Below are 22,918 nucleotides of genomic sequence, written 5' to 3' on the forward strand. Positions count from 1 at the left end.
AATTAAAATCTTTCAAGTACAAAAAAATTCCTTCAAGTACAAAAAACAATTCTACAAGTATGACAAAAAAAACTGTCACGTGACTTTTGGCACTACTTTTCTGCCTTGCTGATCCACACACAAATGTCTCTACAGGGTCTCTACACATGAACACGAGCATTGAAAACATTGTTTGTGTACACAGAGTTTACTAAAAAGAAGGTTTTTGAACTACTCACGTTAGCTGCTGCATCTCCTGCGCTTTGCTGTCATGCCAGACATGCCCTCATATTCAATCCCAAATAAAGCCGCTTGAGAGGTATAGAATAGGTCCTGTATATTTGTATGACGCGCTGCTGCCGATACAGAGAAGCAGGCTGAGTCCAGGTACGTTTTCACAGGTATTTAATAAACAAAAAAGAGCTACAGCGGCCTTTCGATTACACACGATCAGACTTAAACAAAGGCGGTCAACAAAAATTACGGCTACCTAACTCACCTGTCTCCTTTCCCGGTGCAGGTGAATCAGCCTTTAATGTAACCTACTACCAGTGACCGTGTGACCCAAACCCCACATATCACCGTGGCAACCAGACCAAACAAATCAAAACCCGCATAATCCTCGGCAAAGCAATGTCTGGCTCCAACAATTAAAATTCTGACTTTGAATTTCTTCTCTAAAACTGCAGAGTTTACAGACATCAGTTACAGACAGTGATGTGCACAGGGGGGGGGGGGGGGGGGGGGGCGGGCTGCCCCCCCTCGTGGCCCAATTGTTGAAAAACACGCGCTAAAGTGCCCACCTGAGAGCCAAAAAAGCACGCTAAAGTGCCCTCTTGGTTGGCAAAACACACTAAACTGCCCCCTTGGCTGGTTAAAACATGATAAAGTGCCCTCTTGGGAGCCAAAACGCACGCTAAAGTGCCCTTCTTTTCGCCCCTGCCCTTCAAAAAGTCTGCGCACGCCACTGGTTACAGAGGTAAGTGTTCTACAAGCTACACGCAGGAGGAGACAGCGAGGAGGAGCTGCAGTCACTGATTTTTGTTCATTTGCACTCCAAACAGTGCGGAACGTTGCTCGTTGCACGAGTTCCCGGCAAACCCGTAATGCTGATGCACAGGACACAACGCGAGAAATGGAAACCAATGAGATGTCGTTACTGGGTTCAGTGGGCGGAAATTTTAGTTTTAAAAAACTACCAGGTAGAAACCTGAATACAAGCACAGTTGTGTGCAAATTGTGCAAGAAAGAATTTGCCTATCACCGGAGCACTTCCGGCCTCCGCTACAACCTCAATGTCAAACATGTTGCAGCTAGCACAGACGACGCTCCGAGCTCGAGCAGGCGGTGTCGCCAATCCACAGTCGACAAGATGACAAGCTTCAGAGCCACAATGAGTAAGTCCACGACTGACAAATTAACAAACGCACTGGCGAAGTCCTGAAAAAGCTTAAATATAGCTGACTTGAATGTAAGTTTGTGTCTTGTGAAAAATGCAATAATAAAATTCTTTATTCATATTGCACTTTATCTTAACACTCAGTGATTAAAATAAACATGGTGTTGTTTAAGTTCATTCATGTGTCTATTCATCATCATATACCAGAATCCATTTAAACTGAAAAATGTTGCTTCTCATGTCAGATATTGATATTTGACTAATTGAGATTAATTAATTACAAAGCATCTAATTACATTTATTTGTTTAATCGAGTCCCACTACTAATTTAGATTAAAAATCGTATTCAGGTTGCTGGTATCTCTGATATTATTGTTGAAGATTTAAAGGTTGTGTAAGAGTTAAAGTGATTGAGTGTTATTGAGTTTAACATGATTGTTTTTTCCTGAGCGGCAGCTTCTTTTGGTCACATTGTTTGTAATGAGGAGCGAGTGTCCGTGGTGTCGTGTGGTCACATGGAGAAACCTGCCGTGTCCAGCGTTTATTTTCACAGCGATCTGCTTTTTTAGTGCGGCTGCTTCGAGTGCCTCTGGTTAAAAATCCCTCAACTTTTCAGAAAGACGCTGGTGACGTCACCACTGCTTTAACTTTTCAGACAACAATCCACCAGTTCAATTGGTCGGGACTCGTCACACTGGTTGACTGGTTCAACCTGTGAACCTTGTAAGAACCAGTTTGGTTCAGCACAGACATGAGAGCCTCTGTAGTCACATCATTCAGTCACTCCTCCGAGCATAGTGAGGAACAACGATGGTGGACTTCATCGACTCTTTACTGGTGTTGATTCTGGTTTAGATTGAACACACGACTGGTCCTCGGACCACTGCTGCTATGATGAGTGGAAATAGTTAAAGTCTTTTGTTTATTCTATTGTTGATACATCAGAACACGCTACACTCACTCTGGGTTTTAAAAATGGAGGTCATAAGTGTTTAACAGAAAGTCTGATAGAAGTTCTGTAAAATGAGGGGATCCAGGAGACGATCGAGCAGGACGAGGCATCACCAAGTGGAGCCCGAGCCAGACGACCTCCTGTCCACCATGATGACCTGGAAGAGGGCAGGACAGACAAGATCATCAGTAACAGACAGAGAGAGGCATCAAGATTAACAGAAATATAGATATGAGGAGATAGTGAAGCAGAGGAGAGCAATGATCCAGCAGAGCCCGGGGTGTGACGATCCAGATCAGTCCGTGTATCAAGGCAGCTGCAGCTCGGAAAGAGTAGATGGTCCCAGGGGGCCGTGGTCCATCAGAAGGGAGCCTGAAAGAAAGAGGGGTGGAGGAGGAGGAGGAGGAAAGAGAGGAGGAGGAGGAGGAGGAGAGAGAAGAGGAGGATGAGAAGGAGAGAGAAGAAGAGGAGGAGGGGGAGAAAGAGAAGGAGGAGAAGGAGAAGGAGGAGAAGAGAGAAGAGGAGTAGGAGGAGGAGGAGAGAGAGAGGAGGGGAGGAGGAGAGAGAAGAGGAGGAGGGAGAGAGGAGGGAGGAGGAGAGAGAGGAGGGAGGAGGAGGAGAGAGAAGAGGAGGAGGAGGAGAGAGAGGAGGAGGAGGAGGAGGAGAGAGAAGAGGAGGAGGAGGAGAGAGAGAGGAGTAGGAGGAGGAGGAGAGAGAGGAGGGGGAGGAGGAGGAGGAGGAGAGAGAAGAGGGGGAGGAGGAGAGAGAAGAGGAGGAGGAGAGAGAAGAGGGGGAGGAGGAGAGAGAAGAGGAGGAGGAGAGAGACGAGGAGGAGGAGGAGGAGGAGGAGGAGGAGAGAGAAAAGGAGGAGGAGAGAGAAAAGGAGTAGGAGGAGGAGAGAGAAGAGGAGGAAGAGGAGGAGGAGGAGGAGAGAGAAGAGGAGGAGGAGGAGGAGGAGTGAAAACGTGACACAGCTTGCAGCTTGTCGAACAGAAAACAAAAACAAAGGTTAGAGAAAAGCGATATTGATCAGAATAAACAGATTGTTTCTCGTCGGCAGCACAGAGTAACTCAAGTACTATACGGGGATTCCCCAACATTTGTTCGGGAACATTTGTTCGGGAATCCCACGGGTCACGGAATTCCTGCGGGATTCCCGCGGGATGGGAGTCAACTTTACTATTAATCACGTGATTGGGACGGTACAGGATGAAGAGTTAACGGGAGCAGACGGGAGCGAGAACTCGGGGTGGGCGGATCCAATCCAAATATTGATAATATTGATACCAGCGTTGGTATTGATATTTAGTTGCTACCAGTGTAATGAGATCGATGCTTTAGCGTCACTGTCTCTCCCTTATGCACTGCTCTGGTTTCATTAAAGTGGAGACCTGCTGTGTGTGTCCTCACAGAGCGGAGCAGCACTGAAGCAGCTCAGCAGCAGCAGCAGCACAGAGACGAGCCGAAGACGAGCCGTGTGGAAATGACACAACGGCGACCTGAACATCTGTAAGAAGGGAGGAAGATACAGCGTAACACTGCAGATGTGTTCAAGCACGGGAGAAACCATGCGGAAGAAAACGAGGAACTCAAGAAACGGAGGGAGGAGAGAAATCCCCCACCAGACCCTGACAGACCCTGACAGACCCTGACCCTGACAGACCCTGACAGACCCTGACAGATCCTGACCCTGACAGACCCTGACAGACCCAGACCCTGACAGACCCTGACAGACCCTGACAGATCCAGACAGACCCTGACAGACCCAGAACCAGTCAGACCCAGAACCAGACAGAACCAGACAGACCCAGACCCTGACAGACCCTGACAGACCCAGACAGACCCAGACAGACCCAGACCCAGACCCTGACAGACCCAGACCCTGACAGACCCAGACCCTGACAGACGCAGACCCTGACAGACGCAGACAGACCCTGACAGACCCAGAGAGACCCTGACAGACCCAGACAGACCCTGACAGACCCAGACCCTGACAGACGCAGACAGACCCTGACAGACCCAGAGAGACCCTGACAGACCCAGACAGACCCTGACCCTGACAGACCCAGACCCAGACAGACCCTGACAGACCCAGACAGACCCAGACCCTGACAGACCCAGACAGACCCTGACAGACCCAGACCCTGACAGAACCAGACAGACCCAGACAGACCCTGACAGACCCAGACCCTGACAGACCCAGACCCAGACAGACCCAGACAGACCCAGAACCAGACAGACCCTGACAGACCCTGACAGACCCAGACAGACCCAGACAGACCCAGACCCTGACAGACCCCGACAGACCCAGACAGACCCAGACAGACCCTGACAGACCCAGACCCAGACAGACCCTGACAGACCCTGACCCTGACAGACCCAGACAGACCCTGACAGACCCTGACAGACCCTGACCCTGACAGACCCTGACAGACCCTGACAGATCCAGAGGTCTTTCAGTCCAGCAATGTCCAGGTGAATAATAGTGAAAAAAAATATATATTTTAGTCATCTTCAGCATTAGTTAATATTAATTTTCAAAGTGCAACTGGTCATTTATCATTTGTTAGCCAACTCAAAAAGTATAAATTAGACTTAGACCATGATAAATAATTTAAATAATTTCCCTGTCTGGGATCATTAACGTGATTTTATCTATCCATCTATGATAATAATAACATGGTTAATAACCTTGATACATTCCCATTGAAACGTGTATTTAAATGAATACATCAGCTGGAATTTAAATAGATATACTGAATATGAGATGATGTAATATAATTGTTGTATTGTTGTTTTGTTACTGTTCTGTTCTAAACAAAAACGTTTGATGATAAAGTTTTTTCTAATTACTATAAATCCTGTCCTGGTTTTAAACTTATTAATAATTTAAAGGAACAATCACAAAAACACTTCATGAAAATTCATTCAGATTTAGCAATTTGATTTGACTTAGCAGGTGGTCCTCCATAGTAAAACTACAGGGACCACAGGTCATGTATTATTAATGTTTTGTGCCCTTAGTGAAGGCTTTTGTTTGGATTAAGGTAATAAATACCTCCCTATATTACCACAGATGAACTGTTCCTGTTGCCATATCTTTTGAAATAACAATGCAGAACACAAAGTAATCTAAATAGAATGGGGAGAAGATCAAATCAAATTCAGTGTATTGCCTAATAGAAGAAGAAAAAAAAAATGGGAGTGAGAGTCATTTTACCAGGAGTTAGACGGGACAGGAATGTTGTTTACCTCTGGCCCAGGATTGGGACGGGACCAGATTTTTTTCTGTGTAAGTGGGACGGGACCCTCAAGTGCAGGACGCACCAGCTGGTACGGATTTGTGAATTTGGTATCAGATCACCGTCCAACAGTTCAACAAAACTCGACATTTAGAGCCGAGAAAAGAGTGCTGTTCGAGAGGAAAATGAAGTTAATCGTCTTTTTCATCCTTTTGTGGACAGCAGTGGCGGGAAGGAGGGGTAAGTTACAGTTTAGATACGTTAATGTGTCAGATTGAAAGCGAAAGTAAGACATTAATTTGTGACGTATTTAAAATTGCGTTCAGTGCTTCTTTCACAAAACATGCTACGAAGCATTATGATTTTCTGTTTCTTTTCATTTGTTACAATTTCAGATATACAGTAGATGTTGATGATGAAGGTTCTCAGTCATCCAGTCAGGGTAAATCAAAGTTCTGTATCACAGTCAACTGGACTTGTTTCAGGTTCTTGGTGTTTTGTCCTCAGGATGGACAAGTTTCTGCCTCAGCAGACAAAAAACACAATTTAGAGGTCTGCTAAATAAAATTAGTACATTTAACACATCTTAATAGTTTAATAGTTTTTGCCAATTTCTGTTTGTTTCAGTTTTCAATAGAATCAGTATCTTTAAAAATATGACAGGAGGTCAATCTTTCAAGCCTCTTCATTGTGTGAATGTAATATTTGCTCCAATAACATTAACATTAATTATGTACATTTCGTCTGGTTAGACTTGTTAATGATGAGTGAAATATCATTCTTTGTTAGAGTGACATCTTTTTCAAGCATTTCTGAAAAAGGTATTTCTGTAAATCAAATGAGAGACAATCTGTAAAAACGTGATAAACAGTTTCTCCCTCACAATCACAAAAAGATCATCTGTTGTTTACATCAGGGAGACAAATATAATCTTTTACAGGATTGTAACTATGTACAATTCTGAATAGAAACTCTTTGATTCTATTTTGAATTATATTTTTATGAGGCAAGAGAAATATGGTGTTCCACCATTTTCTATCTAAATAAAATCATGTGGGAGTTGTGATATGATCAAGATGATAAGAAATGAGAAAGGAGTCCTGTTCAAGGGGGAAATGAAGTTAAGCGTCTTTTTCGTCCTCTTCTGGACAGCGGTGGCGTGAAGGAGGGGTAGATTACAGTTTAGACTCGTTAATGTGTCAGATTAAAACTGAAAGTAAGACATGAAGTTGTGACGTCTTTAAAATTGCGTTCAGTGCTTGTTTCACAAAACATGCCACGGAGGTACATGATTTTTTGTATGTTTCCAGCTGTCTGATAACTGTACCAGTTGGCTTGGACAGGTAGAGTCCATTCAAAATCAGTTTATTCTGTCTTAATATTCTGAAGTAGTGACTTCTTTGCACGTATCCGGTTCTCCACATTAAAATTAAGTTCCAGACAAAGACAAACGATTATATATGTTTATTGACTAAATAATTTGGGGTAAAATAAATGACATGACAATTTTAGACGAACAACAGATAACAGAAAAGGTAAAGACTGTAATAAGCAAAGTAATAAAGTTATGTGACCATTGGTAGATGGTAGAGTTAAAGGGTCGGGTTTTTATATATTAAATATTACAGGAGTAATTTTAATACTAACGAGACCCTAATCTCAATTCTCCTAAATTCATAAAATAGAAGTCAGAACTTAGACAGAAGTCAGAACCTAGACAGAAGTCAGAACTTTAGACACCACTCATTCTCACGTGTGTGGATCCAGCTGCATGAAGACGTTCAGCCTGTTTTGTCTGGGAGTCAGGAGGCACTGAAGTTTGGTGTCCTTGAGAGTTCTGGGTTGGACTATGGCACGGCGCGTCGGTCCAGTAGCCAGAGGGAAGGCCGGTACTCTGTTGAGGAATTCTTGGTCCGAAGGCCCAGCGGGGTTTCCGCCTTGGGAGCGCTGGGGGCACAGTCGGTCTCGGCTGGGAGCACACAAAGTTTCTAACTACACTATTATATTTAATGATTTGAAATCAGGTTTTAACCTTCCCAAAACTTCACCATCTTAAAAGTCTAATTTTTGCCTTTGTGAAAAGATGCAACATGACAATGATCATTTATCATTCAAAATAATTATAACCTGATTAAGACATCAAGCAATAAAGTATACAACATAAAACAATAAAGTATACAATACACAGTAGGGCCAAGGACTTATACATATTCCTTGTAGTTCTATTATAACAAAACATATCAGACATTTAACTGGTAAATAACACAAGTATTACACAAGGAATGATGTCTGCCACTCTCTCCCATCTTCACCAAGGGGAGGGGTGGTTTCTGTTGACCTCAAACTTATTAAGTAATAAACTTCATTTGGACTTGACAAGTGACTATTGTATGACCTTCTTACGCTATTTTGGAATCTGCGAAAATTAAGAAATTGAGATTGTAGTTTATTAGTTATTTAGGACGTATTTGAATTTGGGTGAGGATAGAGGCTGCAGTGGGATTGGAATGAGTTCATGTTCTGTTTATTCCAAAAAATAAATGCCCAACACATCTCCACGGTGCTGCCAGAGCTTTAATTTGTCAGATCTGATGGTTCTTATCTGTCTAATAAATATCTGTCTGTGTGATTTTCAGAGACACATTCCCTCTATTACATTTACACGGGCCTCTCCAAAGATCTCGGACTCCCGGGCATCCACAAGTTCACAGCCATGGGTATGCTGGACAACAGGATGATTGACTACTTTGACAGTGAAAATAAAGAGAAAGTTCCCAAACAGACCTGGATGAGAGAGCGACTGGATCCAGAATACTGGGTCAAAGGCACACAGTCCCGCCAGAGCAAGCAGCAGTGGTTCGAAGTCAACATCAACATCCTGAAGGAACGCATGAGACAGAACGACTCAGGTAAGATCCATGAAACGTGAAGAACCAAACCGCTTTTTAGTTAACCAATAATTATTTACAAGTTACAGTGTAGCAGAGTAGAGGTGTGAATCTTCACTGGCCTCATGATTCGATTATGATTCAGCTGTCAACAATTAGAAAGCTAAACAATACTCAATGCATCCTCAGTGATCTATGTCACTGTACATGGCTACTTTTTCATTGATGCAGAATCTTCCACGTCAGCATCGCGATGTATCTTAGAATCAAAACACTTCCACCTTTTTTGGACAGAAATCAAGCTCATCTTATATGCTGGGCTCAGAAAACAGAGCTTAGCTTAATTTCATAATTTATATGATTATATGTCCATTTGAAGAACTTTTAAATTTCTTTAAAAAAATGTGAAAAAAACAACAAATGTTCCAGATGAAAGAGTAGAATCTAAAGCATCATTAAATCTAAAAGCAGCACATTTTTAACAATATTTATTCTTATTTTGTGGTTAATCAGAATGTGTCTCATCCCATGACCACTCAGTACTCATGGGTCAAACCAGACCTTTGTTCCTCCACAACTCATTTAAAAATGTAATCAAAGTCATGTAATGTAGATGAAAAAACTGTGAGCGTCCAGCTTACAATGGAAGTGTTTGGTTTTGGTTGATAGTCTGAAAGGATTCAGAGGCAGTCTGATACTAATAATTATTAAAATCCGTCATAAAATCATGAATAAACCAACATGTTGCAAGTCAAAGAGTCCATATCAGGGTATTAATTGAAGCTTATATGGCAATGTTTCAGGAGCAGGACCACACCGCAACATCGCCAACTTCCAATATTCCTATAGATAATCACCTGACCCTCTCCTTGTCTTCGCTCTCGTATTCTGTGCCCCTCCCCCCCACACAATTTCTCTCTTCCTGTTTCTTCTTTTCTTTCCTCTCCTTCTTAGGACCATGAGGAGGTCCGTCGCTGCCTGAGTGCGGCGGCGGATTCTCTACAGAGCTTCCCCACAACGCACACAAAGAACTAAGATCTTCAACGTTTTGTTTTCTCTTTCTTTCATGATAAATCATTTAAACGTATCTTGTTGAAGGTGTGGTCCTTGCTAGTGAATGCTAGGTGCATGAATGGATTCAGAGCATCACAGCATTTATTGATTTACCAAAATTCTGTTTAAATAAGGATAAAATGTGCCTGAAACATTGTGACTCGTAGTTTGTTTAATGTTATATAAAGTTATAAATCAGTGCTACCTTGACTTGAATGGTGAAACTGTTGGAATTGTTTGTTGTAATCACGCCTCAGTCAACACCGTCAGCTCCATGTCAGCACCGTCAGCTCCATGTCAGCACCGTCAGCTCCATGTCAGCACCATCACGGGGAACTTTTTTTTGTTCATAATGAATTTGTTCCTCCAGTGCACTTGATTTGTTAAAGGAATTTTGTCTTTAAAATTCATAATCCTTACTTAATATATGTGTACTTATGGTAAAGGCATAATACTTTATAACCACTAAATATTAGTTAGCCTATATAAAAAGAAAACAGAATAACAGAACAACAAGGACGTTTACGTCGCCCGGATTGGCGTCACCGGGGCCAATCCCCGGACGGTGACTCTAGCCATGGGGACATGGAATGTCACTTCACTGGGGGGGAAAGAGCCTGAGCTGGTGCAGGAGGTTGAGCGGTACCGGGGAGAAATAGTCGGGCTCACCTCCACGCACAGTCTGGGCTCTGGAACCAGACTCCTTGAGAGAGGCTGGACTCTCTTCTACTCTGGAGTTGCCCGCGGTGAGAGGCGGCGAGCTGGTGTGGGCTTGCTTATAGCTCCTCAGCTCAGCCGCCAGCTCAGCAGCTGGTGTTGGAGTTTACCCCGGTGAACGAGAGGGTTGCTTCCCTGCGCCTTCGGGTCAGGGATAGGACTCTCACTGTTGTCTCGGCCTATGGGCCAAACAGCAGTGCAGAGTACCCGGCCTTCTTGGAGTCCCTGGGAGGGGTACTGAAGAGTGCTCCAATCGGGGACTCCATCGTTCTACTGGGGGACTTCAACGCCCACGTGGGTAGCGTCAGTGTTACCTGGAGGGGAGTGATTGGGAGGAACTGCCTCCCCGATCTGAACCCGAGTGGTGTTTTGTTACTGGACCTCTGTGCTAGTCACGGTCCACGATCCCGGATACAAGCGGCTGAAAGGAGTTTCCTTGCAGGGTGGCAGGGTGGCAGGGCGTTCGCTTAGAGATAGGGTGAGAAGCTCTGTCACCCGGGAGGAGCTCGGAGTAGAGCTGCTGCTCCTTCACATTGAGAGGAGCCAGCTGGGGTGGCTCGGGCATCTGTTTCCGATGCCCCCGGATGCCTCCCTCGGGAGGAGTTCTTGGCATGTCCCGACGGGAGGAGACCCCGCGAAGGACCCAGGACACGCTGGTGAGAGAAGTCTGGGTGTCCCTGCTCAGGCAGCTGCCCCCTCGACCCGGCCCCGGATAAGCAGACGAAAATGGATGGATGGATGGATATAAAAAGTAACAATTAGCTTTTTATGATGTCCAACGATGTTGACAAACACAAAGTAATGAAAGGGAAAAAAACACATTTAATGAAATATACACAAACTCATGAGGTTGTACCGAAATATTGCATGTTTGCTGAGAACTTGTTCTATTAAGATATAACTTTATATTTCTTAATACTTTTTTCTTTTCAAAATTTTAACTTTTGGGGCTTTATCCAAATCCTCAAGTATCAGTGTGCTCAACTCACTGTCTTGTTTGTCCTTTACTTCACTGCCTGGTCTTTCTTCTCTGGTTACAGATCTCCATGTTCTTCAGTGGATGCATGGCTGTGAGGGCGAAGTGCAGCCAGACGGCACGATGACGTTCTACCGTGGCATGGATAGATACAGCTATGATGGAAACGACTTCCTGTCCTTTGACTTCGCTCGCTCAGTCTGGGTCGCTCACATGCCAGCAGCAGAAGAGAGCAAGAGGAAGTGGGATGATGTCCCTGTCCTGAAGGATTACACCAAAGGCTACATGGAGAATGAGTGTATGCAGTGGCTGAGCAAGTTCTGGAGTTACGGGATGAATCAGCTCCAAACAGCCTGTATGTATTACTGAAGGCCTTTTCTGTGTTTTTAATGTCATATATAAAAGAGATGATAATAGTATCTTATAGACAGTTATCAAATCTGAATGATGTTGCCCTCAAAATAACCTCACAGAAACTCTGCAGTATCAGCCAAATTAATGTAATCTGACTACAAATCTCCATTGGAGCCGGCTCCTTGTGTACATATGAACCAAGATCTTTAATGTAAACGGACAAAAAGAGCTGAAGTGATAAAAGGAAGTGTGTGTCACAGCAGTGTTTAACATTTGCCAGTTTGTGTTTGTAGTCGTTAAATCCCCGGTACAAACAGAATCGTATGTTTGCTCGAATATTAAGTTACTGTTTGTGTCTCCAGCTCCACCTGAGGTGTACGTGCTTAAACGGGACACCAACATCGAGTCAAACATCAGTTTGACGTGCCTGGCGACAGGTTTCTACCCCCAAGACATCATCATGTGGATCAAACGGGACGGCCACAAACTGTATAGAGAGGACGGACTGGAGAGCTCGGGCGTTCGACCGAATGAAGACGACACGTTCCAGAGACGAGACAGTGTGGAGATCTTTAGTTGGGAGGACGAGTCCAAATACACCTGTGAAGTCATTCATGAAGCATCCAGAGTGAATGTGACAATGAAGGAGTGGGGTAAGAATCTGTTTCTTGTTTTTACTTGTTTCTCATTTTGTTTTTAGTTTAACTTAGTTTGATTTACGCTTTCAGAGATAAGAGTCCGGACATCTGGGCACTTTTTGGTGACAGAAGCTCCTCTAAACTAAATCCTACGGCCAGTTAGACAGAAAATCATTTTATGTTGTTGTTGAGCTACAATCGGCATCATTATATAGAAAAAACTAATGAAATAGGTGTTGATAGGTGAACAATCCTGACTGACACAATCACTATCACCTTCTGTCATCAAGACAGTTTATATTGCTGGTTTATAATCTGTACAATGTGACGTTACTATAAACTGATACATCGAGGATCATGGGCTACAATCAGGGTCGGCTCTAGGCGATCTAGGCGGTCGCCCAGAGTGCCATCTGCTGGAGAGGTGCTGCCAGTCATCCTCGAGGGAGAAAAAATAAACAATAACAATTTTCGATGCCCATTGGTGTCCCTTCCTTCGTGTTCTGTCTTGAAAATAATAAATATTAACAAAACAAAGAAACAATGACATGTTTCTAACTTGGTGCTGAGTCACGTGAAGTGTGGCCGTTGGCTGCGCACCTCAGAGGGTGAGATAGGTGTCACAGAAGTCAGGTCAGGTCACGTCAAGTAACAGACAGGTTATGTTTTAATCTTTTGAGATGAAACGGCCGTGGAAGCCCTCTGGTGCGCAGTTATATAAAGGTAACATTATGTCCTTTTTTTTAAATGCCGTTTTGTGTGAAGACGTTTCATTTGTATCAGCTTGCTAGCTAGGTTGAAATAAAGCAAAGCTGGCTTAACAGGCGAGACAATGACACTGAAAGCTACTAAGAAGGATAAATGAATCATGAATCAATGTAGAGACCAACCCGTCTGGATGTGCCACCGGTGCAGGTTGTACTCTGTGTTGTTTATTGTGAAATGGTAGTGATCTTTTATTATAAGGTAATTATAAATGCTATGTTGAACACACCACTTATGCAAATAACTGCTGCAAGCTGCAACAGTTGTATGTCCTATTCTGTCTTCTGTATGTATTTATTTTGCTTGTACAGTAATAAGTGAATCTACTCTATTTCTGTCTACATGCACTCAAAACATATTTCCCGACGGCCCTAACAGCTGCTGGAGAGAGGCCTTCTGATGCAACATCCACATCACTCTCTGAAGTGCAAATTGTTTGTGGTCTCTTATGCACTGCTATGTTGTTGTTGTTGTTATTGTTGTGTTGTTATGATCAGTGGCGTGCACAGGTAGACACTAGGTGGTGCTAAAGCACCTGCCCTTTGCCTTCTGGATCAAGCAAGTGCCCTTTTGAAAGTTTAACGCCCCAATTAATATTCCCTCCACCCCACCCGCACACACCAACGTGAACGCGCAGAGCGGACACAAACGGAGGCGCGTTGTAGCAGCAGACAGTGCACAGCTGCAGCCCACACACACCTCCTCCCCTGCACACCAGCCAGGTAACACAGAAATGAATCGAGTCGAGTGTGTTGATTGCCCCCTAAGATGGTCAGAAAAGGAAATGTCAGAGTCAAGAGTCATGTTCACTGTTAAGGGCATTTTAAAGCTCAGATTTTAAAGTTGAACTGTTCCTCTAATTTTACTGAAATATCTTAAAAGCTGTCCACATTTTATTTTAACTACACAAAGTGGTATGGCTGTACTAAATTAGGCATTAAGCTATTTTAGCTAATTATATTATTTTGTACCAACAAGTTATTTCTATGTTACAAGACTTGCAGTAATCTTGTATTTACCTTAATTGGCTATTACTAAAACTATTATTATTCTATAGGCAGCTACAGCAGGGAAGCAGTAGGCTTATTTTTTAAATCTCACACTGCTACGATAAGGCAGCCGTCAGTTCTACATGCCGCATAAAGTGCCCTTATTTTTCACTGAGCACCTGCCCCCCAAAATGTCTGTGCACGCCACTGGTTATGATTATCATTATCATTATTGTTGTTGTTGTTGTTATTGTTGTGTTGTGTTGTTATGATTATCATTATCATTACTGTTGTTGTTGTTGTTGTTGTTGTGACTGAATGGTACAAGCTTGTTAGCAATTACAGTAAATTTAGATTTTAGGCAAATAAAATAAAGTTTATTTGTACAGTACCTAATTTATATCAAACCTTATTAATTAATTTATTAAATGAAGTAGAATGACAGAACAAACTGAAACAGTATGGATGTACTCTATGTTTGAATACAGCTTCAACTCAGGCGTCAAGCAGCAGCAGCGCTACCACACCAACCACACCACCCACCTCTAAGATTCAGCCTGAAGCAAGTGAGTTATGTAACTGCATGTTACAGCTGCAGTCACATTACTGAACAATACTATGGTTATTCATAATTTATGCTTCAGATGTGTTTATTGCCTGATGTGCTGTTATTTGTAAATCACTGTGTGACCTTACTGAAGGATTTATATCATGCTGGAAAGAGTGACTTGAAAGTTAATTGTTGTTGTTCAAATACAACTGTTGTGAGTGTTCAGATGGTTTAGATGATGTCATTCAATTGTACGATGGTGTTCTTTTCTAATCTGGCCTAGAGCACCAAATGGGCTAGAGCCAGCCCTGGCTGCAATCAACAGTAAGCCATAACTAACAGACTGAAACCACGAGGAAATCCTTTATTATCCATTTATTAAGAGCCCTCTAAAAGCTGCATATCAATAATTTATATAACTTATGAATTCCTTCTTCTCCAGGAGATTATTGTCTAAAACATTTGCCTTCATAGAAGAGGAGGCTGGATGAATCGTATGTTCTTGTCACAGAAGAATAATCAGAAACAATATTCACTAGTTAGATAGATAGTTTGAACTTGAAGAAGGCGAAGGATCATTTCTCAGACATGTCACAGTTTCCTCTCAGACACTTTAACATCCTCTTTGTCTGATCCATGTTTGTTCACAAGTTTCTCACCAGCACAAAGAACCTGATTCATGTTATTTTATTTAATCACATTTCAGATTTACTCCTCAGCATCTACATTTTCATTACAAACATCAACTTGAAATTTGATCTAATGAATATTGAACTAACACAGAGATCTTTTTCTGTGTTTTAGAAAACTCAGGTTCTGACTTAGTAGGACTCATCATTGGTGGAGTCATCGGAGGGGTCGTGGTCCTGGTCCCGGTCCTGGTTCTGGTCGCTGTGGTGCTGGTGGTCTTAAAAAAGAAAGGCATCATTAGTAAGTGAAATATATTTGCATTGTCTTCTCTGGACAACAAACAGAGCAGTGCAGTGGAAGTGAAAGTTCTCTGATTAATGAACGGCGGTGTGTCCCTTTAAAAATCAGTTATTATGAGAATTCAGCTTCATAGAAACATTTTATCAACATGTCGACTTCAAATGTAATGACAAACATCCCAGATGAGTGATTCTGTACTACAGTGTTTAATGTGGTGCATTTACACCAATTACAAATCACCTGATGATTCAGTGTGGTGGTTGTTTTAAAGGTGTGTTATTATTTTATGATGACTTGATGAGGTGTTCAGAGGTCACACTGCAGAACAGTCCTGTTAATCATCAAGAGACAGACGTGATTCTGTTCACTGAAGTCAAAGATCTCTGAGATCAAAACTCTAAATCACTTCATCCATCATCCATAACACGTGTTAACATTCTGTTTCTTTTACTGGAGGTGGATCCTCAGGTAACTACTTTATTTCTCTTAAAGTCAACTGTCAGTCCTTCTACCTGTCCAGCTGATCCTGTCCTCCTGTCCTGTCCTGAGGTGTTGTTTGAATTCTCACACCTGGATTATCAGAATACATGAATTACTAAAACAGGACTCAAACAAATCTGTTAAAGAATTAGAATAAACAACAATAATAAACAAATAGTGGCACCAGGACACCCTAGGCCGGAGGTCATTGATCTACTTTGTGGTCGTGTCATCTTACCTCCGGCCGTATGTCTTGGACACTCGGGTGAAGAGAGTGGCTGAGCTGTTAACTGATCACCACCTGGTGGTGAGTTGGATCCGCTGGCAGGGGAGGAAGCTGGACAGACCTGGCAGACCCAAACATATCATGAGGGTCTGCTGGGAACGTCTGGCAGAACCCTCTGTCAGGGAGATCTTTAACTCCCACCTCCGGGAGAGCTTTGACCAGATCCCGAGGGAGGCTGGGGACATTGAGTCCGAATGGACCATGTTCTCCACCTCCATTGTTGGCGCGGCTGTCCGGAGCTGTGGCCGTAAGGTCTCCGGTGCCTGTCGTGGCGGCAGTCCCCGAACCCGGTGGTGGACCCCGGAAGTAAGGGATGCTGTCAAGCTGAAGAAGGAGTCCTATCGAGTCTGGTTGGCCCTGGGGACTCCTGAGGCAGCTGACAGGTACCGGCAGGCCAAGCATGCGGCAGCAAGGGCAGTCGCAGCAGCGAAATCTCTGGCCCGGGAAAAGTTCAGGGAGGCCATGGAGGAGGACTACCAGTCGGCATCGAGGAAATTCTGGCAAACCATCCGGTGCCTCAGGAGGGGGAAGCAGTCCTCCACCAACACTGTTTACAGTGGAGGTGGGGGGCTGTTGACCTCGACTGGGGACATCGTCGGGCGGTGGAAGGAATACTTCGAGGATCGACGCCTTCCATAGAGGAAGCAGAGGCTTGGGACTCATTCATCACCCAAGCCGAAGTCACTGAGGTAGTCCGGAAGCTCCTCAGTGGCAAAGCAGGGGTGGATGAGATCCGCCCTGAGTACCTCAAGTCTCTGGATGTTGTGGGGCTGTCTTGGTTGACACGTCTCTGCAGCATCGCATGGCAGTCGGGGACAGTGCCTCTGGACTGGCAGACCGGGGTGGTGGTCCCCCTATTTAAAAAGGGGGACCGGAGGGTGTGTTCCAACTATCGGGGGATCACACTCCTCAGCCTCCCTGGGAAAGTCTATTCCACGGTACTGGAGAGGAGAATTCGGCCGACAGTCGAACCTCAGATTCAGGAGGAACAATGCGGTTTTCGTCCAGGCCGCGGAACACTGGACCAGCTCTATACCCTCCACAGGGTGCTCGAGGGTTCATGGGAGTTTTCCCAACCAGTCCACATGTGTTTTGTGGACTTAGAGAAAGCATTCGACCGTGTCCCTCGTGGCATCCTGTGGGAGGTGCTCCGGGAGTACGGGGTCAGAGGCCCTCTGTTAAGGGCTGTACGGTCCCTGTACGACCGGAGCAGGAGCTTGGTTAGCATTGCCGGCAGTAAGTCAGACCTGTTCCCAGTGCATGTTGGACTCCGGCAGGGCTGCCCTTTGTCACCGGTTCTGTTCATTATTTTTATGGACAGAATTTCTAGGTGCAGCCACGGGCCGGAGGGGGTCTGGTTCGGGAGCCACTGGATCTCATCTCTGCTTTTCGCGGATGATGTGGTCTTGTTGGCTCCTTTGAGCCAGGACCTCCAGCATGTCCTGGGGCGGTTTGCAGCCGAGTGTGAAGCGGCTGGGATGAGAATCAGCACCTCCAAGTCTGAGGCCATGGTTCTCGACCGGAAAAAGGTGGCTTGCTCCCTCCAGGTGGGAGGAGAGTTCCTGCCTCAAGTGGAGGAGTTTAAGTATCTTGGAGTCTTGTTCACGAGTGAGGGAAGGAAGGAGCGTGAGATTGACACGCGGATCGGTGCAGCAGCCGCAGTAATGCGGTCGTTGTATCGGTCTGTCGTGGTGAAGAGAGAGCTGAGTCGAAAGGCGAAGCTCTCGATTTACCGGTCAATCTACGTTCCTACCCTCACCTATGGCCATGAACTTTGGGTCATGACCGAAAGAATAAGATCCCGGATACAAGCGGCTGAAATGAGTTTCCTCCGCAGGGTGGCAGGGCGCTCCCTTAGAGATAGGGTGAGAAGCTGTGTCACCAAGGAGGAGCTCGGAGTAGAGCCGCTGCTCCTCCACATCGAGAGGAGCCAGCTGAGGTGGCTCGGGCATCTGTTTCGGATGCCCCCGGGACACCTCCCTCGGGAGTTGTTCCTGGCATGAATTTCTTCTCTGAAACTACAGAGTTCCACTTTAACATTATGGGTTCCTAATATTGTGTGTTTGTGTTTGTGTTTGTGTTTGTGTGTGTGTGTAGGAAACAGCAACAACAGAAACAGCAACAGTGTACCATTAGCTGTAACAAGAAATAACACGAGTGACGAGGGTAAGTGTTCTCCTCTACGAGCTACCAGCAGGAAGTGACAGTGAGGAGGAGCTGCAGTCACTGATAGTCCCAGAAAGTTGTCTTCATTTGACATTTTTGTTAATTTGTCAAAAGAATTCATTGATTTAGATTAAAAATCATATTTATGTTTCATGTATTTATGTGGCTACTATGCACTGTATGTTAAGAATAACACTTGTGTTCATCTCTGCAGACAATACTGGAACAAACCGCCGTCCAGAGGCTGACAGTCTCCTGCAGTAGAAAGGCAACAAGCATCGGCGTGCTTCCATTTAGTGTAAGAGCTCTTTGCAAAAGTCCTGCAAAGAGATGGAAACTAATCCAATAAATTCAAACAAGCATGTGTCGAAAGAAGAATTGTTGAGGCTTCTGATTGTGCCGCTGTTGAAGACACACATGGTGTTACCAGCTCCCATGCAATTCTTTATATATTCTATATTCATGATATTCATATTCATATTGTCAAAATAGTTGAGATCCATTTACTCCTGTCTAATATAAATACCAGTATGTACACACACACAGAGACAGTGTCAGAAAAGTTGAGATTCATACACTCCTACCAGACACAAATACAAGAAAGGGACATTATACTTAGTCCTGAAATGATTCTGCAATATATCAAAACGTTGCCTGCTGCATTGTGTTTGCCATAAATTCATTGGAAAGTGTTAAACCATTACATTAAAGGTGTGTTGAAATAGGAAGTGAAGAGGAAATGGCGACACGGGGTGTCTGTGAAAAATAGGAAGTGTTACCTTCAAGGCTCTGTCTGTCATTCTGTCTCTGATGATCATTTTTGATTAAGTATTAACTTTGCAAAGTTAAAGGAGGTGTAAGGTGTAAACATGATGTATTGAAGTTTAGAGATCTAATGAAAATTGGTAAGGAAACGGTGTTGAGCTGAGGTCATGGGAAAGTGTTAAAGAACTGGGCCCGTATTCACAAAGAATCTTAAGGCTAAAAGTAGCTCCTAACAGGCGAATTTAGGAGCAACTCCTAAAAATAATGGGCGTGTCAGTCGTAACTTTAGGACTCCTAATTTTTGAAAATAAGAGTTATTCACAAAACATTTTAAGCCTAAAAATAGCAGCTAAGTCTGGGAGACCTTAGAAGCAATCCAGAGGACTCCTAACTCGCTAAGACCTGGTCACAGCCGAATGTTTTGGAGACGCTAAATGACAGGGAATTATTAAAACGATGTCGGATGGACCGCGAAGGGACTGAAGTTCTGGTTGAGTTGGTGAGGGACGCAATAACGTTCCCAATCAACTGAAACAATCCAATAACACCGGAGTTTAAATGTTTGGCAACACTGCGGTGTTTGTCTAGGGGGAAAATGCAGCTCTTCGCACAGGACTAGTATTACCTGGGGACCTCAAGTGATTTAGAAATTACCCCACCACGTCCGCGTTTCGTGCGGCGCATTCACACAGGATAAGAAATTCTGTGTTTTAACTCTAATTTACTGACATTATCCCCCGGGTCGATCACACCGGAGCCCTTACTGGAGAAGCACAACTGTTAGATATGGATATTTTTAATATAATAACTGGTGAGCCTGTTGAAAGATGGAAAAATGTTCCTTACCGCATGCTGCCATGCATGTAATCCATCTAATCATCTTTCCAGATTTCGCTCTTCTGATGAGCCTCCTGAATTTGCACCCAAAATGCTGTCAAAACTTTTATTTATAATTCCCAACGCAGCCTCCATAATTCTCGACCGGGAAAAAGGCAGAAAAAAGGTGGAAAACACAATAAACCTTAAGAAACAAAAAACGACCCCAAATCACATGGATGCTGATTCGCACAGGACTGATATTATCACATGACCTCTGTGTTTGGTGAAATATGATAGGTAATTTGCAGTGGAATTTTTACTTTACAAATTATGGACATGGCAGATTCACACGGGATCCAATATCTTTTCATAGGCTTTGTCATGGGCTTGTAGGCAACCTCCTTATTTTCACTTCATGTATTGCGTAGCCTAAATGACTTTTCAATGGGCTGCCCTGTCACTCAACAGCCAATCACCGTTGTCACCGCTTCTAAGTGCGTCCTAATAAAATGACGTCATCCATAGCAACAGAGAGTTACTTCTAGTTTAGGAGTTCACTGTTTTCATAACTAAAAGTAGGTCTCAGCAGCTTTGTGAATTACTTTTAAGAAACGACTCCTACATAAAAACTTTTAGTCCGATTTAGGAGTACTCCTAACGTTAAGATAAAAGTCTTTGTGAATACGGGCCCAGATCATGTCAACGTGAGGCCAAAAGGAAGTGTCGAAATCTGATCACGCTTTGGGCACGGGCACAGACCGTGACCGAGTCATGTTAGATCATTATGAAATTGTTAGCCGTCATTAAGAGACTATTAGTCATTGAATGGAGAGATGGTGGGAAAATGTCCTAATAAGGACACACAACCAAGCCAGTGTCTGAAGCAAGAGTGTATAGAACCTGAGGAGCACGGACTCAAGTTCGTTCTTCCACTCGCTCAAGCCTTGAAGAAACACCTGAGATGGAGAATGTGAGCAGAAAGGACTTTAAGAAATCCTCAGCGGAAACAGACCAAGGAATTAAGAGCACAACGGATTAACCACTTTTGCCAACATGCTGTGGATTACGATTTGGATATTGGAGTACTTTTGTTCACTCTGCTGGAGTGAAGTTTGGACATTGAGGAAGTTACGAGACCTCGGCCGGGGTTGTGATTTGCCTCAAGGACATCAACTTTCAGCAGGAAGGGAAAGGCAAGCCATGGAAAGACCTGACCCTCTCCATCTCACCTACATTTAAGTATTTCTGACCAGGCCTCAGCTCTTTTAGTTCAATTTGTTAATTACAGCATTATGATTTATCAATAAAGATTTTTGATAATGATTGATAGTAATTGAAACAAGTATTGAGCTGTATGCTTTGCCCTTGCTAAAATCTATGCAATAAAACCTACATAATATAGTTAAAGTTGTGGACATTGATTTTATGTCTCTTTGATGGAAGTAAAAGTCAGGTGTTAAGTGTGCATAATATGTTAAAGGTTCCCCTAAAATCCAACCTAGCATCATACCAAGTGCACTGATCATTTAGAGGAGAGCTGCCATAACGGGCGTGGCTGGTGGCTGTATCTGACTCAAGGGCTTCATGTCAGGTGCCAAACCAGAGGAAGCAGGTAGACGTTCGGATTCAGGCAGTTAGAAGCGAGGCGAGTCTCCTCCCCACCAGCTTAAGAAATCCCTATTTAAATTGTCAGTTTTTAAGCAACCTCTTGTAGGTTTAGGGATCTAACCCTTTAAATGGAGAGCCGGTCGAGTGCCTTCTGGACAGGGTTAAAACTCGGGATCTCACAATATTCAGATTCAGAATACTTTATTAATCCCCGGGGGAAAATTGTTTTTGTTCCAATGGTCCATGCAAAGTAGAAATACAGCATGAATGGAAACAGATAAAGATATAAATACAATACTAAAATTGACAATGAAATGAAATAAAATAAAATATTAAAGTCGACAATAAAATAAAATAAATAATAAATAGTAAAGTAGACAATCTAGAAATATATACAATATACAATGAAATGGTTGTAGCGTTATAAATGAAATGAGAATGAGTAGTTATATTTGTTTGTTTTGTTTTATAAATTGCCAAGTGAGTCCGATCATCAGAGGGAGGAGTTTACAGTTTGATGGGCACAGGTAAGAATGACCTCCTGTGGCGCTCAGTGGTGCATTTAGGAGCAATTAGTCTCTGGCTGAAGGTGCTCCTCTGTTTGACCAGAGCGTTGTGGAGAGGATAAGAGCCGTACTGCAGTATCACCCGCAACTTCGACAGCATCCTCCTGTCTGACACTGCTGTCAAAGTGTCCAGCTCCACCCCCCACAACATCATTGGCCTTGCTGATCAGATTATTGAGTCCACAATATGGACTAAAAGTCCACAATATGTCCACAATGCTGTATAAGAGGAGGGAGGCGTTTGCTTCGCTCAAAAAGAAACTCCACTCCAAGTAAATATCTGCTGAATCCAACCAACCTGAGCCTGGATCTTGGAGACAGGAGATGCACCTACAGCTGCCTGAAGTCCACAGAAAACTACCTGCAGTATCATCACCTCGACATGCTGGCTTGATCGAAGGCCTCAACTTATTATCAGTGCTTGGCAAGTTCTATGAACTTATCTTGAACTGCATCACCACATTTTCGAAAGACTCTTGAGATCGCTCACCTGAGCAGACGGAAGTCTGCGCATGCGCACAACACTGACCACTTCACTTGTGGAATAGAGCACAGTTCCTATATTAAATAGAAATATTAAATCTCATCTGTTCAAGACCATATTTATTGAGTGCTTTCCACTTGTAAGCCTCAAAATCAATACAAGACATGGTTTTAATAAACCCTGGTTCACTACTGGATTCTTAAAATCCTCAAGGAAGAAAAACAGGTTATATAAAAGGTTGAATTCTAATCCAACTCCACAGAACTCTAACACATATAAAAAATATAGAAACAAGTTCACTTATTTACCTCG

General features: G+C 43.6%; 1 protein-coding gene and 1 pseudogene across 1 annotated transcript; both read left to right on the forward strand.

Moving 5' to 3' along the window:
• The window catches only part of LOC115579215 (BOLA class I histocompatibility antigen, alpha chain BL3-7-like), an 83,694-nt pseudogene that overhangs the window by 12,004 nt on the left and 48,772 nt on the right, over positions 1-22,918 (forward strand).
• On the forward strand, positions 5,743-18,739 carry LOC115578639 (H-2 class I histocompatibility antigen, Q10 alpha chain-like). Its single transcript, XM_030411697.1, has 8 exons — positions 5,743-5,812; positions 8,209-8,481; positions 11,271-11,561; positions 11,923-12,213; positions 14,441-14,518; positions 15,307-15,432; positions 18,296-18,364; positions 18,579-18,739. The coding sequence occupies exons 1-8, from the start codon at positions 5,758-5,760 to the stop codon at positions 18,626-18,628; spliced, it is 1,233 nt and encodes a 410-aa protein (XP_030267557.1). The 5' UTR covers positions 5,743-5,757; the 3' UTR covers positions 18,629-18,739.

The sequence above is a fragment of the Sparus aurata genome, chromosome 3 (assembly GCF_900880675.1).
Source record: "Sparus aurata chromosome 3, fSpaAur1.1, whole genome shotgun sequence".
In the NCBI taxonomy this organism is placed as follows: domain Eukaryota; kingdom Metazoa; phylum Chordata; class Actinopteri; order Spariformes; family Sparidae; genus Sparus; species Sparus aurata.

What these genes read in the sequence shown, in the direction of transcription:
- LOC115578639 (XM_030411697.1), top strand. Translation starts at nt 5,758, where the DNA reads ATGAAGTTAATCGTCTTTTTCATCCTTTTGTGGACAGCAGTGGCGGGA. An exon ending in TGTGACAATGAAGGAGTGGG is followed by an intron (nt 12,214 to 14,440) that starts GTAAGAATCTGT and finishes GTTTGAATACAG; the next exon opens with CTTCAACTCAGGCGTCAAGC. An exon ending in AAAAAAGAAAGGCATCATTA is followed by an intron (nt 15,433 to 18,295) that starts GTAAGTGAAATA and finishes GTGTGTGTGTAG; the next exon opens with GAAACAGCAACAACAGAAAC.